The sequence below is a fragment of the Schistocerca cancellata genome, chromosome 7, assembly GCF_023864275.1.
Source record: "Schistocerca cancellata isolate TAMUIC-IGC-003103 chromosome 7, iqSchCanc2.1, whole genome shotgun sequence".
In the NCBI taxonomy this organism is placed as follows: domain Eukaryota; kingdom Metazoa; phylum Arthropoda; class Insecta; order Orthoptera; family Acrididae; genus Schistocerca; species Schistocerca cancellata.
Genome location: NC_064632.1, coordinates 16,289,568 through 16,312,816, shown reverse-complemented (window position 1 = coordinate 16,312,816; position 23,249 = coordinate 16,289,568). Strand labels below are relative to the sequence as shown.

At 47.3% G+C, this 23,249-nt stretch overlaps 1 protein-coding gene across 1 annotated transcript in view; it reads left to right on the top strand.

Moving 5' to 3' along the window:
• LOC126092406 (protein dachsous-like) overlaps positions 1-23,249 on the top strand; it is a gene marked incomplete at its 5' end in the record, with an annotated part of 322,105 nt that overhangs the window by 288,734 nt on the left and 10,122 nt on the right. The window contains 3 exons of the mRNA XM_049907980.1: positions 13,232-13,529; positions 16,137-16,262; positions 19,923-20,337. Of these exons, the coding sequence (XP_049763937.1) occupies positions 13,232-13,529; positions 16,137-16,262; positions 19,923-20,337 (839 nt within the window). The remainder of the gene's footprint in view (positions 1-13,231; positions 13,530-16,136; positions 16,263-19,922; positions 20,338-23,249) is intronic.

Genomic DNA, 23,249 nt, shown 5'->3' with positions numbered 1-23,249 from the left:
ATAAATACGGAGCATACGGGAATGGTCATTAGTGAAATATGTTTCTCGTAGAGCTATGCAAACTGAAGAAGAGGAGGAAGCAAGTGTTGTAGTTTTGGCAGGTGACAGTAACGTCCGATACAGTTCCACTGAATGATCACATTAGAGGTGCCCAGGTAAGATGTAAAAATGCTAGGAAGACTGGTCATTCCTCAGAGTCAGTATCTGTCACCAATGGGGATGGAACCGAATCAATGAGCATTCGTTCGGAATCTGCCTGCGTGGGGGGAGGGTGGGGGAGAGGTGATCTGGCACCTCCAGGGTCACTGGACTAGTCTTGTCTCCATTATTCTTCTCCTCCTCATCCTCTCTGTCTTTCTCTTTCTCTTCCTCTTCCTTTGCAGCTTTTGGTGGTTGAGGTTCCCGGAAGGGCCTCTCCACGAGGAGTGCGGGTACAGATGAAGAGTGGACAGCCCTGGCATCCAGATGCCGCAGTTCCTTCAGCCATTAGTTGTCGTCAGGCCTGTGATCCGTGAACCTCTGGGGAGAGGGTCCAAAGGAGCAACCCTGTTGTTTCTGGAGTTGGAAGATGCTTTTGTGACTGTTGCCACAGTAACCGCAAGAGAGGAGGACAGTGGATGATCTGGTTGGGAAAAGAAAAAAAACGAGGTAGTGTGGGTGATGGCTGTGACTTTCTTATGATTGATTATCATGCCAACAGGATGCAGGGATTCATATATTTTTGATGCCTCAGTTTATTACAGGTGGTCAATAGATTTATGTTGTTGTATCTAGGTAAACTACTGAGCGATTAGAATGATCTTCTATACAATTGACACACCAAGGCAGGTTTTCATAAGAAGTATCTTTGTGGTTGATCGTCTGCTGTTTCTGCATTTTGGCTCCGCCATGCAGTGGTATCACAGATGACTACATTGCGCGTATCGGAAGCACCCGATGGGCAATGAGACTTATTGTTTTACGTCACACATGTACACCACGTGTCTGTATCTGTTCTATTACCCTTTGGACCTTTTGGACGCATCAGACAAAATGTACAGTTCATTGCTCAAGATTAGCCTGTAGCTCCTCGTCTGAGAAGAGAGTAAGGTCTCGGTGGAAAATGACTCTTTGGCCCATATTTAAAGTTTTGTATGGAGTAATGATCAGTAGTGTGTCACCCAGACGTTCACATGCCTGAAGAGCTGTAGTTTGTACACCAGAGGATCGTTTAACTAGTAATGATCCATTCCACATTTTCCCCAATGATTCAGCTTTTTCGAATTTATCTTCATTGTGTTCCATAAAAAATAATGGCTTTATTGCATCAGTTCGAGTACATACTAAGTATTGGGTAAATTGGTTCACTCCTAAGCATGTGGCTTGTCCCTCTTCCCATGGCGTAGCCAGGGTAGGGGAAGCAGTAGGATTGTAACTGTCCACAATGAACGTTCTATACTCGTCTCATGAGACGCTCGGATCAGAACGGTGGCTGTTGGTTTGGTTTAATTTGGTTTGTTTCACGTGCAAAACGTCCGCCCTAATGCCACCTGCTCAAATCAAGAACTTTCTACACAAGTGTCATCGACCCACGGGAAAGGTCATCTGGCATGATGACCGTTGCTGGGAGACCTCATGCCCCAAGACGACAGGTATCTCATCGTTGGCATACGTGGGAAGTTAGCTGCTCGGGCGTTAGCATTGTAACCCCTGCGGTGTCAGGGGCTCTACCGAAAGGACACATAACGACCCCACCAAATTGTATTGGCTGCCACTTTGGCTTTTAAGCGCATTTACGAGTCTACACAGTTGTTGTGTGCAGATAATCTTGAACACTGCCTACAGTGCCTGCAGTGCCTATTTAAGGTGTTCTGCCCCAATCTGTCACACTTTACAAAAGGATTTGGAGAATGAAGGTCAAACCCAGAAGCGGACCAAAAATTACTTCAGCCAAGAAATGATGTAATGTAAATGATTATGTCGAGAAAGGAAAGCAGAACGTAGGGGATAGCTGGGCCAACATCAAAGGCTGTCATCATGAGAAAGTAAATAAGGAAAGGAAGACTAGTCTGAGATGAGAGATTTCAGCACAAGAAAGAAAGTAGGTGTTGCAATAGCTTGGGGCCCCGTGCTCACCACGCACATAATCACAAATCGTAAGTTCCCTGAGGGGCTCTTCATGCACGTGTTTTCCACATACTTGTGTAATCTCCTGTTTTAGACAGACAAGTTTTCGTACCTCATCTGGTCATTAAGTACTGACACTCTTCTGTAGCAGACTATTTCAAATTCTTCCAGTACCTGACTTGCATGTGGAGGTGTCTCGGTGTGTCGTGAAGGCTCAGTGGTCCTCGAGAGCACTAAAAGGGAAAAAAGGAGAAACGTAGTTGCAGGAACGCCTTGCTCTTCCATTACGTGATAATAAAGTACCTAGGCAAACGTACAGGAAAACAATTGCAAGTTTCCACTATGCTATGAATACAGAGAGGCTCTGAATATCGTAATATCTACGACACTGAAATGAATTCTTAAGAAACAAGTTCAAATATACTTCCTGTCGTCGTCATTTATTTGCTCACTGCAATTTGCTTGAACTACTTAAGTTATTTATCATTGCCTGCCTGAGCTGAAATTCCATTTCAAATACCCTGATCTGGATGTGAACACAACATTTATTTCCCCCTCTTCCTCACTTCCTTCCTACCTTTTATCTCAAATGTAGACATGTCCCATACATCTTGCCTTATTTCACCATCCATATGACAGACTTACATCACAAACGTTGCTTTTCGAAATATACAGAAATCGCGACCAACCGTACAACAAAGTTGATAGCTGGCATCGACAACTAGAACCATAAGAAACGGAGTGTCCAGCAACGACGTACTGTTTCGTACAGTCTACAGAACTTGCTGTCTCTAAGGACAGCGAAGGCCTTTTACACCACAAACAGCAGAAAACCCGATAATGTTTGCTGGAATATCAGTAGCTCTCTGTATGTGTCAGAATTCCTCCAGTGAAAAGAATCGTAGACCACAGTGCTCGTGCACTATAAATGCGGGGCCGATTTTATTTTACTTTACTTTCACTCAGATTCAGAATGGAAACTTAGACGAGCGCTGAGCTTCAGTCTCTATGCGTTTGATTATTCCTAGGTTGGAACACGTGCTCCTCGTGCCGTAGTGTTCTCTAAAATGGAGGCTGCCCCAAGTGGGCCGACCACGGTCCGCCGCCATAAACCACACCGCAATTCGCCACGGCTTGCGTGCTCTAAATTAAAAGCAACACGAATTAACGGTTCTTTTCTCTCTTTCTCCCTCATTTAAGCTGAAAGGGCTCACAAATGTCTGCCGCAGTGTTTTACAGCCGCCTAAGCCGACCCAGTCACTTTTCTGCTGTCCCGTTCCAACACTTGGCGTCTTTTATTAATGCTTTTTTTGTCTTTTCTTTGTCCTGTGTATTCTTATACTTATTTTTATTGTCGTTCGTATAGTTAGGAGTAAATCCACGAGAAAAATGAACTATTTTGCTTATCACGATTTAAAAAAGAGCCGCATTTCGCCAACTCTGTTTAACTAATCATCGTCGAGCTCTGCGTATTTTATGTGTGGAACTTTTATTCCTGTTTCAAGTATATTTCTTTATGCCCGTGTGCCCGTTATGTTTCAATAAAAACCTTACACTTATGCATAGCATCCTTCATTGCAGTCGTTGTCAGAAACAGAGTTCAGTGTTTGATGTCAGTTCTGCTCAATTGCTAACTCGAGATCGATCAACTCCAATTACCAAATCGATGCGCACTCGGTCTTTTTGCAGCGATGTTCTCCCTATTGAACATGGTAATACCAGTGAGATTCTTTACTAGGGATTCTTCCAGCGAACAGCTCTACTCGAAATAATCCCCGCAAATGCTAATAAAAACTGAAAAATAGCCAATGGTCATCGTCGTTCCCCACTTTTTTCCGCCCCAGATAGTGGTCCATCTTGAATGACCTCGATGTCCGCAAGATGTTAACTTTCCCATTTGACCCAGCGGAAACAAGCGGAGTTTTTTCTATGACGATAGCACCCGTCAGAAGGAGCAAGATATTGATAATGCCAATGAAATTATCAGTGTACTCTGAAAAGCGAAGTCTGTTGTCTCCTGGTTTCACCTTTCCAGCCGTTTCATTGACACGTTTGTCTTTTTGTTTTATATGTTCTGCTAAAACATGGTTCGAAATCCACTTGCGAGTATCACTTCTTCTGTTGAAAGCAAACAGGTTCTATCAGTTCTAAAGAATTTCCAGACTATCTGCTGTTGTATTCTAGGAATCGACCAAATTAACGTACCACATCTTTAACACATTTGCCGGCCGCTGTGACCGAGTGGTTCTAGGCGCCTCAGTCCAGAAGCATGCGGCTGCTACGGTCGTAGGTTCGAATCCTGCCTCGGGCATGGATGTGTGTGATGTCCTTAGGTTAGGTAGGTTTAAGTAGTTCTAAGTGTAGGGAATTGATGACCTCAGATGTTATGTCCCATAGTGCTTAGAGCCATTTGAACCATTTTAATCCATTCTCAGGAAGCATTATGGTAGTATATATTAATGGCTACCATCGTACGACATAGTTTCACTATTTGTTTTAGTGGCATATTGGTACAATGTGTATGCAGTGCCACATTAAATAGAGGAATCACCTTCAACAGCCGCGAGATGCTCTTGTGTTTGCCACTTCATGGTGTTCTCGTAGTTAGCTGCGGTGCGATATACTGGGTTTTGTTGTGTGATTCTTCTGGGAAGTATCGGTAGTGTGTATTCGCCACTTATTCAGTATCATGTGTCTTGTTAACTCGCGCGGCCTATCTTCTTTACTACCATGCAAGTAGAAGAGATTTGTCTAAATCTTTTTATAACCTAAAAACCATCGACTGTAAACTCTATTGCTCACTCGTAGGTTACTGAATTGACATATGCCGTGTTCAAGACTGCGGAACTCAAAAATGGATATCGAGGTTCCGTCTCATCTCCATAGATGATACTGATAGTGATAGCCATTATGAAGTCGAAAGTTCTCAAGTATCACAAATAGCTATGTGAAGACAAGGCCATCAACGACATGGCAATTAGTTGCCACTTGGCAATGGCCGAAGAGTAGTCGTAGGACAGTTCGTAAGAATTTAACCGCTTCATGCAGCAGGAAACGTGAGAAGGCTGCATTAATTCATATCGAAACCAGACCATGCATTCGTAAATTCCATAACAAATTTTATAAATCATGCTCTATTGTCCCTAATTCACACGGTGGTTACACATAAGGATATGCACAGCTCTGTGTTTGCATACCAGTAAAAAAAAAAAAAAAAAAAAAAAAAAAATTCCTAGCATTCCCTCGTCATAAATAATACACCCTTTTCATGAAGAACAGCAAGTATAAAATCCTTGCTCCAGAGAGCTAAATCTGTTTCGTGCTGACGGAAACTGGAAAGAAAGACCTACCGCGCAGTGCTCTTAAGTCTCTCTCGGAGAGCTTCGCCCTTTAAGACACAAGGGCTCGTGTAAGTCGCACCGAATATCAATTATTGTTTAAACCTTCTCGGTTCGCAGCGAGGGCTGGCTGCCGAACGCAGACATCTGGCGACAACGTCTACAGGCCTCTGACATATTCTCTCTCTGGCCACCACCTCGCCCAGCAGCAGGTAGCCGACACAAAGGAAACTGCGCGGACAACACGGGGTACGGTAATTTCGTGGAACATGTCAGTCGGGCTCTACGTTGGAAGCAAATAATGTAATAGCTGGGCGTGGACTAGTGTCGGATGTGGGTTCCCAGCGTGGCGGAACATCCTTTGTGTGTCGGGAGTCACTTGCAGCGCGCTGTCGCCATTCAAGTGTAATTACCGGCTAAATTGATGGTACCATCCACTGGTATCGCCTTACGGATCGACGGGTTTGGACCAGTATGATGGAGTAGCGATATTAAACTGAGAAGCGAAAACTGGTTGTTACGTGCGGACTGAACAATTAACTGATTACGAGCAGTGTCGAGAAGGAGATTAACGTTTCCGCCAGCAGCATTTATGACCAACAGCGAGACATTTACAGGTATCCGATACGCATTTCACATTGAATACAAGTAGTGTCAACGTAAGTGTCACTTCGACAGACAGTTATTTCTGCAAATGATCACGGAATTGGTGTTGATTCTCTCTCTCAGTTTGACAATGAAATTAACGCTCGCAGATACCAGCCGAGTCTCCATTTGGGAAAGAGAAAGCATCTGGCGGAATGCTTCGGCGTTTCAATTCTGTGAAGCCAGCGAGGTGGTGCAGTGGTTAGCACACTGGACTCGCATTCTGGAGGACGACATTCAAACCTGCGTCCGGCCATCCAGATTTAGGTTTTCTGTGATTTCCCTAAATCGCTTCAGGCAAATGCCGGGTTGGTTCTTTTGAAAAGGCACGGCTGACTTCCTTCCCCATCTTTCCCTAATCCAATGAGACCGATGACCTCGCTATCTGGCCCCTCACCCCCGCCCCCCAAATTAATCAACCAACCAACCTTCCAATCAATTCTGTGAAAAAAATTACATCGTACAGTGTGCGTTTATGGGGCTGGTGCGCGAAGCAGACGATGTTGTCGTCTCAGTGCCCTCGTGGCGATTTCTAGTAAAGCCTTAAAAGCAACACAGCACTCGGCCTTGTCATACTATTACGACGAACTAAAATGCCTGTGACTCTGAAACCTGCTGCAAATTATGTATAGTTTGGTTGAATATAGCGTATTACTAGCTCGGTTTCAACCCGGATTCGGAATTATACCAATGTTTTACAAATAAGTCGTATAGGTAACTGTTCGGGGTGTATCGTACTTGCGTCGGGGAAGTTACTTGGCTAGCCGCGTTTAGTCGAAATTCCGTTTGGATAAAACAAATTATGGAGTGCGCGGAGCATCGAGTGAATATTTTTTCTGCCTCCGCGTCGGCTACCTCGGTGCGTGGACTTATCATATCTGCAACTGGCATACGAGCAACCAGCGCCGACTGGCAACATGCAGTTCCCTGGCGGTATTCTTCAGACACTTGTGCCTCAGCCTACTTCACGAAAGGCTCCGCGGCGGACGCAAAGTTGGCGGGCGACCTCGCCGAGAAGCGAACCGCGGCCACTGGCGAGGCTGGTTTCTCGCCTCTGGCGGCCACTCTCGCTTTCGTTTTTGGGCTCGCGGGGCACTTTGCATTGAATCGGCGGCGGCGGCGGCGGCGCGGGGCCGCGGCAGGCGGACTGTGGCGCACGCAGACGACGACGCCGCTCCGAGGACGACGACGCCAGTTAATTAGGCGGGCTCAGCCGACGCCTCGCCACTCGCACTCTATGTAAATAATCTCCGGCGCGGTGACGTAGATTAACGTCTAGGCTCTTCTGCGGACCGAAGAGGTCACGCAGTTTGGTTGTTACGCCGCGGAACATCTCTACTCTGACAGTATGTCGTTAATTGTATCAACTATTACTTGAAGGCTGCAGTCCCTGCTGGATGTTTCTTCTTTGGGCCCTCAATTAGAAACTGCCCCGAGGAATCGGCGCGGCTCTGTAAGACATAAAGCGTTTACTGTTCCTCTCGATACGTCCTCGCATTTCACGCTGAATACTATCAGAAAAGTTTGAACAACAAAACCTACTTTTTCGCTTCTAAAGGTCGTTTCTGCCATATCCCTGAATACTGAACATTCCTCTTGGGATACCAGTATACAAAAATATACGTTCACATTACCTCGGCGTCTAAAAGATTCACTAAAGTCATCGTTGGATCAAACGCCTGTAAAATAGTTCTTATAAAATAGTTCCTTGGACTGAAGGGAATCGTAAAAAACATACTGTTTTTAACATAAACTCTTGACATGTCTGTTTACACAAGAAAAAAACGGTAATCATTCTGTGATGTCAATGAGAATCGGGTAATAACACGAATTCCAAGCAAAGATACGTGCACGTTATATCTGCGCACACGGTTGTGAAGACATAACATGATAACGCCAACTGGAGATATTGTTACGTGGGTCTTCAAAATTTGTACACAACATTCAAGCATTACCTGCCTGCATTGTAGCTTTTATGCTGTGATCCATTACCCGATTGTCTTTGACATCGCAGTATGATTATTGTTGGACTTATCGTGTAAACAGACATCAGCTAATCCAGTATTCAGCTTCGGTAATAGAGTAGGGATTTCTATGAAGTGAGCAGTTGCCTAAAACAACTTTTTTAAAGGTTGTAACGAAGTGCTACCAACTTAGGTCACAACCACAAAAAACGGTTCTGTGCAACTGCTGGACTTCCTTTGTGGATGGTCGAGATGTAACTTTATCGCAATCTTGATAAGAGCACGGAGCCTTAAGTCCTGTCGGATTTCGATAATCGCCCGAGGCAGCCGGAACCGGTGCCAACACTTCGGAGCTGATGTGACCCAACATTTTCCAGGAGACGTGACGTCAATCCTAGGGCTTATATTTCGTCCATGAACTTGCTATCCTCGACGGTTGGTTGGTTAAGCTCTTCATACAGATCACGGATTCTTTCCCGCCTAAGCGCCTCAAGAATGAGTCGAAGACATCGATTTTGCAGAGTCCGGATGGTTCCCCCACGTGGAACAACCATATAAAATGACTGGGAAGGCTGTTGCCCTGTAAAGACGAAGTTTCGTATTGACGTTCATCTGCGAGCTGGCGAGTAGGGGGCGTAGTGTGCAGATGAGCCGTGAAATCTTGATCCTCTTATCCTGTACATGCGGTTCGAAAAGTAACTCGTTGTCGAATGTGCTCCCAAGGTACTTGACGTGATTGCTCCAAGGGATTTCCTGATGGTGAAGAATCAGCTCTCTGTCAAATCCGGGCGGCGTCGAGTGAAGATCATCGCTCTCGTCCTGTCTGCATTGACAGTACCTCCATTTTAGTTGGCCCAGTGTTCTACCCTGGCGAGATGACGTTTTACGCGAGCGACTGGTCAGCAAGACGGTGTCGTCCGCGAATTGGGCAAGCACCACCCGAAGCAATAGCGGAATGTCATTGACACAGATGGCAAAGAGTAGTGGAGAAAAGACAGAACCTTCAGGGATGCCGTCTGTGAGAACTTTGAGGCTAGAGCGTTGCCCCTCGATCTTCACTAGTATACGCCTATTGTGCCAAAAGCTGTCGATGATCTTAAGGCCGTAGTCCGGGAGTAGTTGTAAGTTCGCCAGTTTAAGTGATAACTGCAGAACAGTTATTTTGTCGCCTACATACATTGGCTCCTAAAGTCACGTGACAACGCTGCGGCGCAAGGTGTGTCCGTAACGGTTCTGCAGATTTTGAACGTCGTTACATAGCTAATACAGACAGATCCCGTTCAAAGGTACCGTGGATTATGTGTAAACATTTTACAATCATTTTAACGATTTGGAGTTTCGATATTTGGAATGAAATTGGCTGAAGTGCTTTTTTACACGTTCATTTTATCGCACAAGCGTCCGTGAAGTTGTGCAGAGTGTCTAGACTCGCTACCCCCATCCTGCTGCTGCATGTTCCAATGAACCGAAGGCAATTCTATATCCGTGCCTGGAACGGCACGCGATGTCATACGAATGCTTACGATAGAAGCCGAAACGCGTGCCTCCGAGAGGTAAAGCACCTATGCACTTATAGTGCTCTCGCGCCGCGCTGACAAAGTGATTTCGAGAAGAAAGAAGGCGCAACACGGCAACTTGGTACAAAACATACGCAAGTGTTTTAATTGAACAACATGAACTGAAGCCGCGGCTTTCTGGCATCAGAAATGAAGATTATGACAAAAGGGACAAACGCGTTAGGGCATTATTCGAAATATGCCGCACATTAGAAGACTGTTGCCGCAGAGAAAGGCATGTCATTGAGACGTCGAATGGAAATGGTACAGGCAGTGAGCCTGTTTACGTAGCAGAAGTATAGATTTTTACAGACCTCTGTTGACCAGTGTCCGTTAACTCGTCAGAAGTAATAACTGTCTGCTTCCGAAGTTTCTGTTGAACGTACTCTATTAGGAATTGCCAGTTATCTTCGCTCAATCTCAATTTCGAAACGAATGTTGGTCCTCTAAAAGCCTAAAAGAAGGTACTTTTCCGAAGAAATGTCAGACGTCCGCCCTCTTCTGTCTCTTCATCTACTTTTTTTTCAGCGATAATGGTTCATTTCGTGCTTTTCACTTCCAGTGTATACAGGGTGAAAATTAATAAAACCGACAAACTGCAGGGAGGGATTCTGGACTGGAAATGGAGGAGAAAAGGTCCAATAAACATGTGTCCGGAAATGCATCGTTGGCACAGTACATGGCGCTGACAGATGAAAGTTCCTCTGACGACGTGTCGTGTGTTCCTCGTGTGTTGCAGGCTGTGAGATTAACGCAGCGTGCTGTAAGCACCACACAATAGTCTGATATGCACATCGCGAAGAAGGCGAGCCGGCCGATGTGGCCGAGTGATTCTAGACGTTTCAGTCTGGAACCGCGCGACCGCTACGTTGGCAGGTTCGAATCCTGCCTCGTGCACGGATGTGTGTGATGTCCTTAGGTTAGTTAGGTTTAAGTAGTTCTAAGTTCTAGGGGACTGATGACCACAGATGTTAAGTCCCATAGTGCTCAGAGCCATTTGAACCATTTTTTGAAGAAGCCGAGATAGTGTTTTCCTAGGGCCAAGCAGTTGGAAACGGTCGATAGTGAGCACGGCCAAATGAAAACAAGTCCCCTCACAGACAGGAACGCCACCACACAACATGTGATCACGGCAGACGAACGTGCAGGGAGCCGGCGAAGTGTGCGTACGCCACATTTGGACGACACAGTTGTGAAGGATATTGGGACGAACCCTAGTGCAAGCTGCAGGCAAGTGGCCCGCCAACAAGGTGCGGCAATTCGTGATGCGTCGCGTGATCGCATCGCGAGGAGACCACTTGGAACACCTGTTGTGAAGTGGATGCGATGGAGCTCTGCACTGTGTTCCGGGACTATTTGTCGTCGCTGCACGCACACCGTCCATTTACGAACACGTGCTGAAAGCACCTTTTTTTTCATCCGTTTCCGGTCAGGAATCAGAGCCCACAGTTTACCGGTTTTGTTAATGTCCACTCTGTATAATGGATAGAAGGCAAGAACGTAGTAAGCGACGCCACGAAAACTTGCCCTCTGTGCACGCAGTCGTGATGTGCGACCGCTCCGGGCAGCCGCGCGCGTTAGTACGACCGCTCCGGGACGGGGAGGTTCGCCGGCCCCGGATCGAACCCATCCGGCAGCCTAACGACGAGGGGCCAGCCCGGATGTGGTTTTTAGGCCGCTTCTTCTCATCCCACGGTGTGAATACCGGGCAGGTTACCGTGTTTCTCCTCAGATACACGCTACGCGAACATTTTCACAAATTTGGCAACTCGAATTTACTCTGTATGGAGACAGACTGCGTGCACTGTTTGTGTGAATGGGAGGGTGGTGACTTTAGATTTTTGGTCTCCTTAACAGTTGCTCGGTATCTGATGTGCGCTTTGTGGTGCGTCTAACCGAGCACGACTTTTTCCGTTCGCTCTAGCGCGCACTTTGTTGCTCGCTTGTTCAAATGTACAGGGTGTTTCAAAAATGACCGGTATATTTGAAACGGCAATAAAAACTAAACGAGCAGCGATAGAAATACACCGTTTGTTGCAATATGCTTGGGACAACAGTACATTTTCAGGCGGACAAACTTTCGAAATTACAGTAGTTACAATTATCAACAACAGATGGCGCTGCGGTCTGGGAAACACTATAGTACGATATTTTCCACATATCCACCATGCGTAGCAATAATATGGCGTAGTCTCTGAATGAAATTACCCGAAACCTTTGACAACGTGTCTGGCGGAATGGCTTCATATGCAGATGAGATGTACTGCTTCAGCTGTTCAATTGTTTCTGGATTCTGGCAGTACACCTGGTCCTTCAAGTGTCCCCACAGAAAGAAGTCACAGGGGTTCATGTCTGGCGAATAGGGAGGCCAATCGACGCCGCCTCCTGTATGTTTCGTATAGCCCAAAGCAATCACACGATCATCGAAATATTCATTCAGGAAATTAAAGACGTAGGCCGTGCGATGTGGCCGGGCACCATCTTGCATAAACCACGAGGTGTTCGCAGTGTCGTCTAAGGCAGTTTGTACCGCCACAAATTCACGAAGAATGTCCAGATAGCGTGATGCAGTAATCGTTTCGGATCTGAAAAATGGGCCAATGATTCCTTTGGAAGAAATGGCGGCCCAGACCAGTACTTTTTGAGGATGCAGGGACGATGGGACTGCAACATGGGGCTTTTGGGTTCCCCATATGCGCCAGTTCTGTTTATTGACGAAGCCGTCCAGGTAAAAATAAGCTTCGTCAGTAAACCAAATGCTGCCCACATGCATATCGCCGTCATCAATCCTGTGCACTATATCGTTAGCGAATGTCTCTCGTGCAGCAATGGTAGCGGCGCTGAGGGGTTGCCGCGTTTGAATTTTGTATGGATAGAGGTGTAAACTCTGGCGCATGAGACGATACGTGGAGTGGACGTTGGCGTCATTTGGACCGCAGCTGCAACACGGCGAACGGAAACCCGAGGCCGCTGTTGGATCACCTGCTGCACTAGCTGCGCGTTTGCCCTCTGTGGTTGCCGTACGTGGTCCCACTACCTTTCCAGCACGTTCATCCGTCACGTTCCCAGTCCGTTGAAATTTTTCAAACAGATCCTTTATTGTATCGCTTTTCGGTCCTTTGGTTACATTAAACGTCCGTTGAAAACTTCGTCTTGTTGCAACAACACTGTGTTCTAGGCGGTGGAATTCCAACACCAGAAAAATCCTCTGTTCTAAGGAATAAACCGTGTTGTCCACAGCACACTTGCACGTTGTGAACAGCACACGCTTACAGCAGAAAGACGACGTACAGAATGGCGCACCCACAGACTGTGTTGTCTTCTATATCTTTCACATCGCTTGCAGCGCTATCTGTTGTTGAAAATTGTAACTACTGTAATTTCGAAAGTTTGTCTGCCTGAAAATGTACTGTTGTCCCAAGCATATTGCAACAAACGGTGTATTTCTATCGCTGCTCGTTTAGTTTTTATTGCCGTTTCAAATATACCGGTCATTTTTGAAACACCCTGTAGATGGGTACTTGAACTGTGAAGAGGTATAGGCGAGGGCGCTTCGCGACAAATGTGACAACGCAGCTGTCGCTATTGCTTTGTGGTGACGGGCGTCGCTGGCCTGTTGCAGACGTGAGCGAGCCGTCGCGCGCGCTGCTGACGCTGGCCGCGACGGACGCGGACTCCGGGCAGAACGCGGCGGTGCGCTTCTCGCTGGCGGCGGCGGCGGCGGCGCGCGGCTTCTCGGTGGACGAGGCGCGCGGCACGCTGTACGCCAACGGCAGCGCGGCGCCCGCGGCGCCACACGTCACGCTGCTCGTGGCCGCCACCGACGCCGGCCGGCCGCCGCTGTCCGCCGTCGCCGCCGTGCGCGTCAGCATCTCGCGCGGCCCCGGCGGCGGCCCGCGCTTCGCCCAGGACGAGTACCGGTGAGTCCACCTAATGTTGTCTCTGTTGGCGTCTTCCGTCCCGACACCCGTACGCATTTACTGTATTCACCTCTCCTTCTGCGGTTTTTACACCCACCCTCCCCTCACGTCCATGACTTCCTGATGTCTCACAACGTGTCCTATCGACCGATCATTTATTTTAACCGAGTTGTGCTACAACTCTGTTCGGCACCTCTTCATTAGTTACTCCGTCCACTCGTCCAATCTTCCGCATTCTTGTCTAGCGCCACGTGCGGTTGTGCAATCAGTTTACAAAGGGAATTGCTTACAAATCTCTCGTGGGACTGATTCTAGACTACTGCTCGAGTGTGCGGGACCCGTACCAAATAGGGCTAACAGCGGATTTTGAACGTAATACAGAGAAGGGCATCACGAATGGTCACACATTTGTTTCATCCGTCGGAAAGTGTCACAGGGATACTGGAGAAACTGAACTCTCACACTCTTGAAGACGGACGTAAACTATCCCGAGAAAGTCTACTAACAAAGTGTCAAGAACCGGCTATAAACGATGATACTAGCAGTACACTACAACCTCCTACTTATCGCTCGCATAAGAGTCGTAAGGATAACGTTAGAATAATTAGGGTTTCGTGCGTGAATGGAACGGGAAGAAACCCTAACAATTTGTACAGTGGGACGTGCCCTTTGCTATCCACCTCACGGTGGTTTGCACGGTACGGATGTACATGTAAATTTCAAAGGCTTCTATTCTCTTCTTGTCTGGACTGCTTATAGTACGCGTTTCACATCCGTACAAAGCTACAATCTCGACAAATACCTTCAGTAAATGCTTACATTAGGAGCGATGAGCACTTCCTCTTGTCTATTGTAAAACGCATCTCTTCTACGGAACGGGTGCTCATACCTCTTAACGTATGCGTTTTTGAGTACACGCCTACTAGGAACTTTTTTTTCTTGTTTTGGGTTGTACTACCACCTCTCAAAGTATAGGAACCCAAGAGCTTCTAGTACAAGAGAGTTGTTTCACAATATCTACAATGAAGAAGTGCTCGTACCTCTTAAGCTATGCAATTTAGAGCCCATCTTTACTACACTTTTTTGCTTCTACTGATCATTCCTGTCTTATCTCTGAATATCGAGAATTCTTGCTGGGATACCTTCTGTAAAGGAATCAAACGAGACAGGAGAATGTTTTGTATTTATGGAATGATACTTAGGTTTACATTCTCAACACTTTCAAGATTCAACTTGTACGTCTCCTGTTGAAATGCAGGGCTTACGTATCGTGCACGTTGGACCATGATAATTACCATCGGAAGTGTCTGTACAAGATATCTGCCTGCTTCCTACAAAAATAGAAACAACAGCTATGTCGACATGAAAGCTTTTTCGTTGTAGCACACGGTTTCCGAGGCGTGCATGGAGGCATTCCGTCTGCCCTCACAATTTTAACGTGTGAACTGTTCAGCTAATTGACGCTATCAAAACTGGACAAACTTGTCCTCAGGGATTATACACCATCCTCATTTGTAGAAAATACATTTATTGTTTTTTTATCATCTTAAGCTGACCGATTTCGGACAGTGTTGGTTGGTTGGTTTGGGGAAGGAGACCAGACAGCGAGGTCATCGGTCTCATCAGATTAGGGAAGGACGGGGAGGGAAGTCGGCCGTGCCCTTTGGAAGGAACCATCCCGGCATTTGCCTGGAGCGATTTAGGGAAATCACGGAAAACCTAAATCAGGATGGCCGGACGCGGGATTGAACCGTCGTCCTACCGAATGCGAGTCCAGTGTCTAACCACTGCGCCACCTCGCTCGGTCGGACAGTGTCACCCATCTTCAGATCTCTTTAACTGTCTTTACATAAATGACGAATGGGCTCTAATCTTGTGTTTACAATATTCCAGGGCTAAAAACTTTTCTGTCCCGTTACAATAAAATGGTCGTGTACATACCATTTCTCGTAGTTACAGAATTACTGACTACTGACTTCAGAAACACACTTTAGAACACTACTTCCGTCCAAAATAACATACTGCACCAAGGACTGGCGGCTGACTCCTCGACTTCGCCACTTGTAGACCACTCCACAAAATTATTTAACATTCGGGCCTTTCGGCGAATCAGCCTCAGACGCCACATGCTGGCAATTTCATTGACCATTGCTCGCTCGCGCTAGTCGCTCCACTGAAAAATACTGTCTGCTGCCAGGGGTTTCAAACGTGTACTCCCAGCAGTTGCTCGGAAACGCCCATCATCCTGGGAAAACCGCTCGCCTTTAAGCCAGCCTCATATGTCGCCTCCAGTACCCATTTAGGAGGATTGGGGAAAGACCGACCCTTCACATTCAGGCTGAAGAAATTTCCTTCCCCCGGATACCGTCTCGGCGTGGACCGTAGCCTCAGGAAGAGCACGCAGCTGTTACGACCTTTTGGATGTCACCTCGTCGTGTTGCGTTCTGAGCGACTGTGCTAAGAGGCAGCGACCCAGTGCTGCGTCGTCGCCCGAGCGTTCGATCTTCGGACGCGACGCTTGCCGCGAGGCCTTCTACTGCTCTGTGGCCACCTGAAACGAATTTATCGAATGCGGGTGATGTGAGAGCGGTGTGTGCTTGTGCGCAGGGTCCACGTTCGGGAGGACGCGCCGGCCGGGACGACGGTGGCGCGGGTCGCCCCGCCAGAGGGCGCCTCCAGCGTCGTCTTCTCCATCGTCGACGGCGACGAGGACGGCGTCTTCCACGTCACCAGGTGAGCTGCGCCGCGCCTGCCGCCCCTAACTCTGTCTGCCTCCTCCCTACTGTGTCTCACTACATGCATTCCTTTGCTCTGTGCACGCTTACTACCGGACGGAACTATACGGTGAGTTACGCCCTGCTGCATTACAGCTCTAGTTGAGCGAGATTGTGTCAATACGTCTCCGCATATACCGGGCAGGTTGGTGGGGGAGGGGGGGGGGGAGACATCGCGCGCGTGCGCCAGCGTAGCAACGTGTGTGTAGTCTGCCTGGAGAGTGTGTGTGTGTGTGTGTGTGTGTGTGTGTGTGAGTATGTGCGCGCAAGTCTACATGCCTCTAGCGCCATTAGTAACAAGCCGCTGGCTGAACGTTTTTGCGAGTGCCGGCCATTGCATTCTCGAGTCGTTTGCTACACGCGGTAACTATGTGGGGCCGTTCTTGCGCAGAGCCGGCGACTGCTGTGTTTCTCACGCGCCTCCTCCGCCATAGTCTCCGCCTGCCTGCTTTCACTTTATGTACTCACAATGGTTACGCAGGTAGCACCTGGCGTAAATTTCACGCTTCCCACAGTAGTTACTTCGTCGGGGACGTCGGAGACCCGAAAGATTGCACCTGCAATTTGAAACCGGTACGTCCTTCCATTAAGCGAGAGCGTCGCTAGGGAATCCGCTGTTATGCGGACGCACTATTCCGCTCGTGCAAATTGTAACATTGTTGCGGCCTTTTCTGCGTCTGATGGGTGTAGGTAATGGGCTGTTGTAGTTCTCGTGTGCATAGGAAAAACGCCGCTGCGCATCTTTTAGTTTGTTTCATCCGCAGTGTGTAGCGGAACCTGTTGGCGTAGGCCACTTCTCTTGTTACGTCTCTAAACGCCGGTGTCGGTTAACTCACTATGTGGCCGTATCTCTTACAAGTAAGGGCCCCTGGCCTGATAGTGAGAATATGTTATCGATCCAGCAGGTTTGCAACTATCCCCTCGGACTCTTCAACTGTAGAATTTAATACAGATGCATCGGACGCTGTACGGTGAGCATTACTTACCACCCAATATTTACTCGAGCTGTAAGATACCAAAGAAGAAGAAATCACTTGCTTGGAAATGTGTTTCGTCAACACTGAGGTTTGACAGACCAAATAGACATTCGAAGCGGCTTATTCACTCTCAGACACAGTGAGAGAACGAATCATCGACGTTTTTATAGAGAGTTTACGCCAAGAGTTATTTATTTTATGTCCTTTAGCCATAGCTAGGTCATTATATACGTACACTCACTAGCCAAAACAAGTTGTTGGCCCATCAAGCGATTCTGCTTGCCACGTATTCGAGAACTACTTGGCATTTTCCGGAAGCATAAGCCACCGGACGTCTTACGCACAGATCACGCAAATACGTAAATTGTGGCCCAGTGATTTGCATTAAGCAGGTTGCTCGCAATAATGTTCACGCAGTCCACAGTTGTCAAGGTGCCTCCGATTACTGCCACAGATCCCACGGAGCCCAGGCAAATATCACCATAGCAGAGTACTGTATCCATTGGCCTGCGATCGTGGCGCGGTGTATGTTTCGAGCAACTGCTCAGCTGGACACGACCAGCGACTTGGTGTAACAAGAGGTTTGATTCATCCGACCACGCGACCCATTTCCACTGATCCACGGTACAATCTCGATGATTCAATGTGCACGGTATCGTAACTGACCGTATCGTTTCCTCAAACTGGGAACACGTACGGGTCGTGTGCTGTGGAGCTCACGTTGAACGGAAAGCTCCGAAACACTTGTGCCTGCAGCAGCAGTGCCCCCTGTCGTCGGACCTGCCACAGATGGCTGCCTATCCTGTTTTACAGAGCGCGCAGGTCTCCAGCTTCGTCGTTCCGTGATGAGACGCGGACGTCCTACAACGTGTCGCCTGCTCGTGGTTTCAACGACGCTCAACCACTTTCCGTAGATGCTCACGACAGCACCACGCGAGAAGCCCACCGGCTTCGCAGTTTCCGAGACGCTTGTTGCCAGGCACCAGTCCGTTACAATCTGCCGGTTGCCAAAGTCAGTTATGTCAGTACGGTCACTACAACGATTACCCATTCGTCTCTGCTCAGCTCGTACTTCCCTTACAGCGTCACGTGCCCACAACTTCACCAGGAGGCCTTACATTCAATCTCGCGATGTGAAGTGATACCGTTGTTTATGTAGAACGTCATCTTTCCTTTTCCAGCATCTGATGAATGAATGTTACTCTTAAAAACAGTCTTTTAGTTGTATCTTAATCACAACTTCGTCTGTTCTGATACGGTTGTGGAATTAAAGAAACGAGTTGGTCCTTGATGAGACCTATTATCCTGTTACGGTCTTTAGTTGGTGCAGATCAGTTCATGATAGCAAAATATAGGGGAAAGTATTACATCTTGTACAGAAACCAGACGGCAGTTACAAGAGTCGAGGGGTCTGCAAGGGAAGCAGTGGTTAAGAAGGGAGTGAGACGGGTTGTAGCCTATCCCCAATGTTATCCAATCTGTCCATAGAAAAAGCAATAAAAGAAACCGAAGAAAAATTTGGATTAGAAATTAAAGTTCAGGGAGAAGAAATACAAACTTTATGGTTTGCCGATGACTTATAATCCTGTCAAGACGGCAATGGACTTGGAGGAGCAGTTGAACAGAATGGGCAGTGTCTTAAAAGAAAAATATAAGATGAACATCAACAAGAAGAAAACAAGGATAATGGAATGGAGTGAAATTAAATCAGAGGATGCTAAGGGAATTAGATTAGGAAACAAGACACTTGAAGTAGTAGGCGAGTTTTTCTGTTTGGGCAGCAAAATAACTGATGACGGTCGAAGTAGAAAGGATATAAAATGTAGACCGGTAGTGGCAAGAAAAGCGCTTCTGAAGAAATTTTTTAACATCGAATATAGATTTTTAGTGTTGGCAAGTCTTTTCTGAAGGTATTTGTACGGAGTGTTGCCACGTATGGAAATGAAACGTGGACGATAAACTGTTTAGACAAAAAAAGAACAGAAGCTTTGGAAATGTAGTGCTACAGAAGAATGCTGAAGATTTGATAGGTCGTTCACGTAACTAATAACGAGGTACTGAATAGAAATGGGGAGACAAAAACTTCGTGGCACAACTTGACCAAAACAAGAGATCAATTGATAGGACACATTCTGAGATATTGAGGGGTCGCCAGCTTAGTACTGGAGTGAAGTGTGGAGGGTAAAAATCGTCGAGGGAGACCAAGAGACGAATACAGTAAGCAGATTCAGAAGGAAGTAGGTTGCAGTAGTTATTCGGAGACGAAGAGGCTCGCACAGGATAGAGTAGCACAGAGAGCTGCAGCAAACCAGTCTTCGGACTGAAAACCACCACAACAACGACAGCATTAAAGTGGTTTCAACATTCGAAATATGGGTTTCTTACAGGAATCCCGAAATACAAAATCAGGAGGTTTGTGAGAGACAAAAATGGAATTACGTCGATAGAAATTTTGGTCAGAGTCAATGAGGTTGTTATTAGGCATCGCGATCGACTTTGCTTCAATAATCGATTGTGAAATTATATCACTATTTGGAATCTGGTTTCTGTACAATTTTTTTAGATAACATTTCACTTGCAGTGGCAGCGCTCGTTAATTGTGCATTCGACGTGAGCGTAACAATATATTTGGTGTGGTACAGTCCGAGCGGCGACGTGGTGCTGCTCAAGAGGCTGGACCGCGAGTCGGTCGACTCGTACTCGCTGCGCGTGGCGGCGGGAGAGCGCGGCGCGGCCTCCGAGAACGGCACGGAGGCGGGCGCGTCGGTGCTGGTGCTGGTGGCGGTGGACGACGCCAACGACAACGCGCCCGAGTTCGGCGGCACGGACGCGCGCGGCGGCTACGAGGCGTCGGTGAGCGAGGCGGCGCCCGTGGGCCGGCCGGTGGTGCGCGTGCGCGCCGCCGACGCCGACCAGGCGGGCGGCCCCAACGCAGACCTCACGTTCGAGATCACGTCGGGCGACGACGCCGGCCTGTTCGCGCTGGACGCGCGCTCCGGCGAGCTCACCGTCCAGCGGCCGCTCGACTACGACGTCGGACCCGCCGTCTACAACCTGGTACGTCGCTGCCCGACTTACTCTTGCGCGTACTACCTCTCTGTCGTACTCTTTCGCTGACGTTCAGTCACTTTCCTTTTTGTTTACGAATATAAGAAGAGTAACTGTCTCAATTACCTTACATTGCCTATGTAAACAATGTCAGTCACGGCCACATTCCGTAAACTGACTCTGCCAGGGGTAAATTACGTCATACAAAGCCAAAAAGCATTTTTTGTTTTTAAATCTCTTACACACATCTGCCCAGTTAGTGGCTCTGTGTTCCTTTTCCAAAGAAGACGAGGTCGTCGAACTTTCGAAAGACAGCTGGTTAACGGCAACGGTGCAGAAACCTCGTAAAGACTGGAGAAAATTAAGTTCCCAGAGCCTAAGAGGAAAACGAGAAATTTTCGTGCAACAAACAGCTTGATGCTTAATATAAAATCTCCAAGATTATTCCGAATACAGGCGCCTGTTTGAATGTGTACGAGTCCACTGCATGGTCCTGTCACCACGAAAAAAAAGAATAAAATACCGAAGCACACAACAGTTTCAGAAGTAGCTGTACATCCCTCTTCGTTCGCAACTAATTGGCACTGAAGTGCTGTGATGATGATGATGGCAGAAGATATGGGTAAATAGAGAAACTGACAGGGCAGCACAATGTATACTGAAGAGCCAAAGAAACTGGTACACCTGCCTAATATCGTGTAGGGGCCCCGCGAGCACACAGAAGTGCCGCAACACGACGTGGCATGAACTCGACTAATGTAGTGCTGGAGGGAACTGACACCTAGAATCCTGCAGGGCTGTCCGTAAATCCGGAAGAGTTCGAGGGGGTGGAGATCTCTTCTGAATAGGACGTTGCAAGCCATCCCAGATACGCTCAATAATGTTCGTTGGTGGCCAGCGGAAGTGTTTAAACTCAGAAGAGTGTTCCTGGAGCCATTCTGTAGCAATTCTGCACGTGTGGGGTGTCGCATTGTCCTGCTGGAATTGCCCAAGCCCTTCGGCATGCACAATGGACATGAATGGATGCTGGTGATCAGACAGGATGCTTATGAACTTGTCACCTGTCAGGGTCATAGACGTATCAGGGATCCCGTATCACTCAAACTGCACACGCTCCACACAGTTCAGAGCCTCCATCAGCTTGAACAGTCTCCTGCTGACATGCAGGGTCCATGGATTTATGAGGTTGTCTCCATACTTGTACACGTCCATCCGCTCGATACGATTTGAAACGAGACTCGTCCGACCAGGCAACATGTTTCCAATTATCAACAGTCCAACGTCGGTGTTGACGCGCCCAGGTGAGGCGTAAAGCTTTGTGTCGTGCAGTCATCAAGGATACACGAGTGAGCCTTCGTCCTGGGAAGCCCGTATCGATGATGTTTCGTTGAACCGTTCGCACACTGACTCTTGTTGATGGCCGAGCACTGAAATCTACAACAATTTACGGAAGGGTTGCACTTTTGTCTCGCTGAACGATTCTCTTCAGTCGTAGTTGTTCCCGTTCTTGCAGGATCTTTTTCCAGTCTCAGCGATGTGGGAGATTTGATGTTTTACGAATTCCTGATATTCACGGTAAACTCGTGAAATGGTCGTACGGGAAAATCCCCACTTCATCGTTACCTCGGAGATGCTGTGTGTCCCATCGCTCGTGCGCCGATTACTACACCACGGTCAAGCTCACATAAATCTTGATAACGTGCTGTTACAGCAAAAGTAAACGATCTGATAACTGCACCCGACACTTGTCTTGTATAAGCGTTGCCGACCGCAGCGCCGTTTTCTGCCTGTTTACATATCTCTGTATGCCTGTGCCAGTTTCTTTGGCGCTTCATTGTGACCTTGCAATTACTTCCCTATTACGGAAAGAAAGTAGTACGGCGTCAGGGTATCCATACAGCCAATCTGCTTTAAATTTTCTGTCGTTCCCTGCATCAGTGACGACTAATGAGAGAACAGGATGATTCTTCAAAAAGGGCTCATCCCTTTGCTTGTTATGCTTCTCCTCAAGACAGCTAGAGTTGTGTCTTTTGTTATGTAGACTTTCAACAAGCTGAATTCCTTCTTAGTGGAGAATGGCATAGTGTACTCAGTGAGCGTTTACGTTGCGAAAGCAAAAGTACTGGAAACTGTCATAAGATACGGCATCCATTGCCGTAGTTTTAATTTGATTGCAATCTAATGTGAAGGAGTGCGATAGTTTTCATCTATGTAACTGCATGCACCATACAATTCTGCGAATAACAAAGTGGAATGAGTGCTGTGCATTCTTCACAGCCTCTGAATGTGTCACCAGTTGTTAAGGTGAAATTATTTGCATCCAGCTAACGTGGCTGTCACGATCCGTCTAAATGTAGGTCTTGAAAATTGCTGGTGTAATTGTGTATTTGACCAATGGCATGACTCGATGGACGTAGGTACAAAGTTTTTCAGTTAATGCTAATTTAGTCACATTGGTATCACGCTGTACAAATGCGTTGAAACGCTATGTGATTTTATTTCGGTGATCAGGAAACGAAATTGACAGTACGAGCACATTGCTGTTCCTTTGTATGTAGGATGTTTTATGCCGTTGGCTCTGAAAGCATATCCTGACGCTTCAAGATGGGCGCTACGCATCACGATTTCAGAACGCTGAACAGAAGACCGGGACTATCTTTCGACACAGCACCATCAACAAACATACAGTTATATTTCATTAAACGGAAGTCTCCCATGCCTTTAGCTGCTGCTATTGTGTCATCAAAGAAGCGAAGACGTTGAGATCAGTTTGTGCAACAACAACTTTCAGTGGGACAACGGCTGTACCATTAGTGATGCGTGGAAACGGGAGCTCGATGCTGAATGGCAACAAATAAGCTGAGTCGTACCCTATATAATGAAATCAACTTTCGGTACCGATGTTGTTCCATCGTAGACAT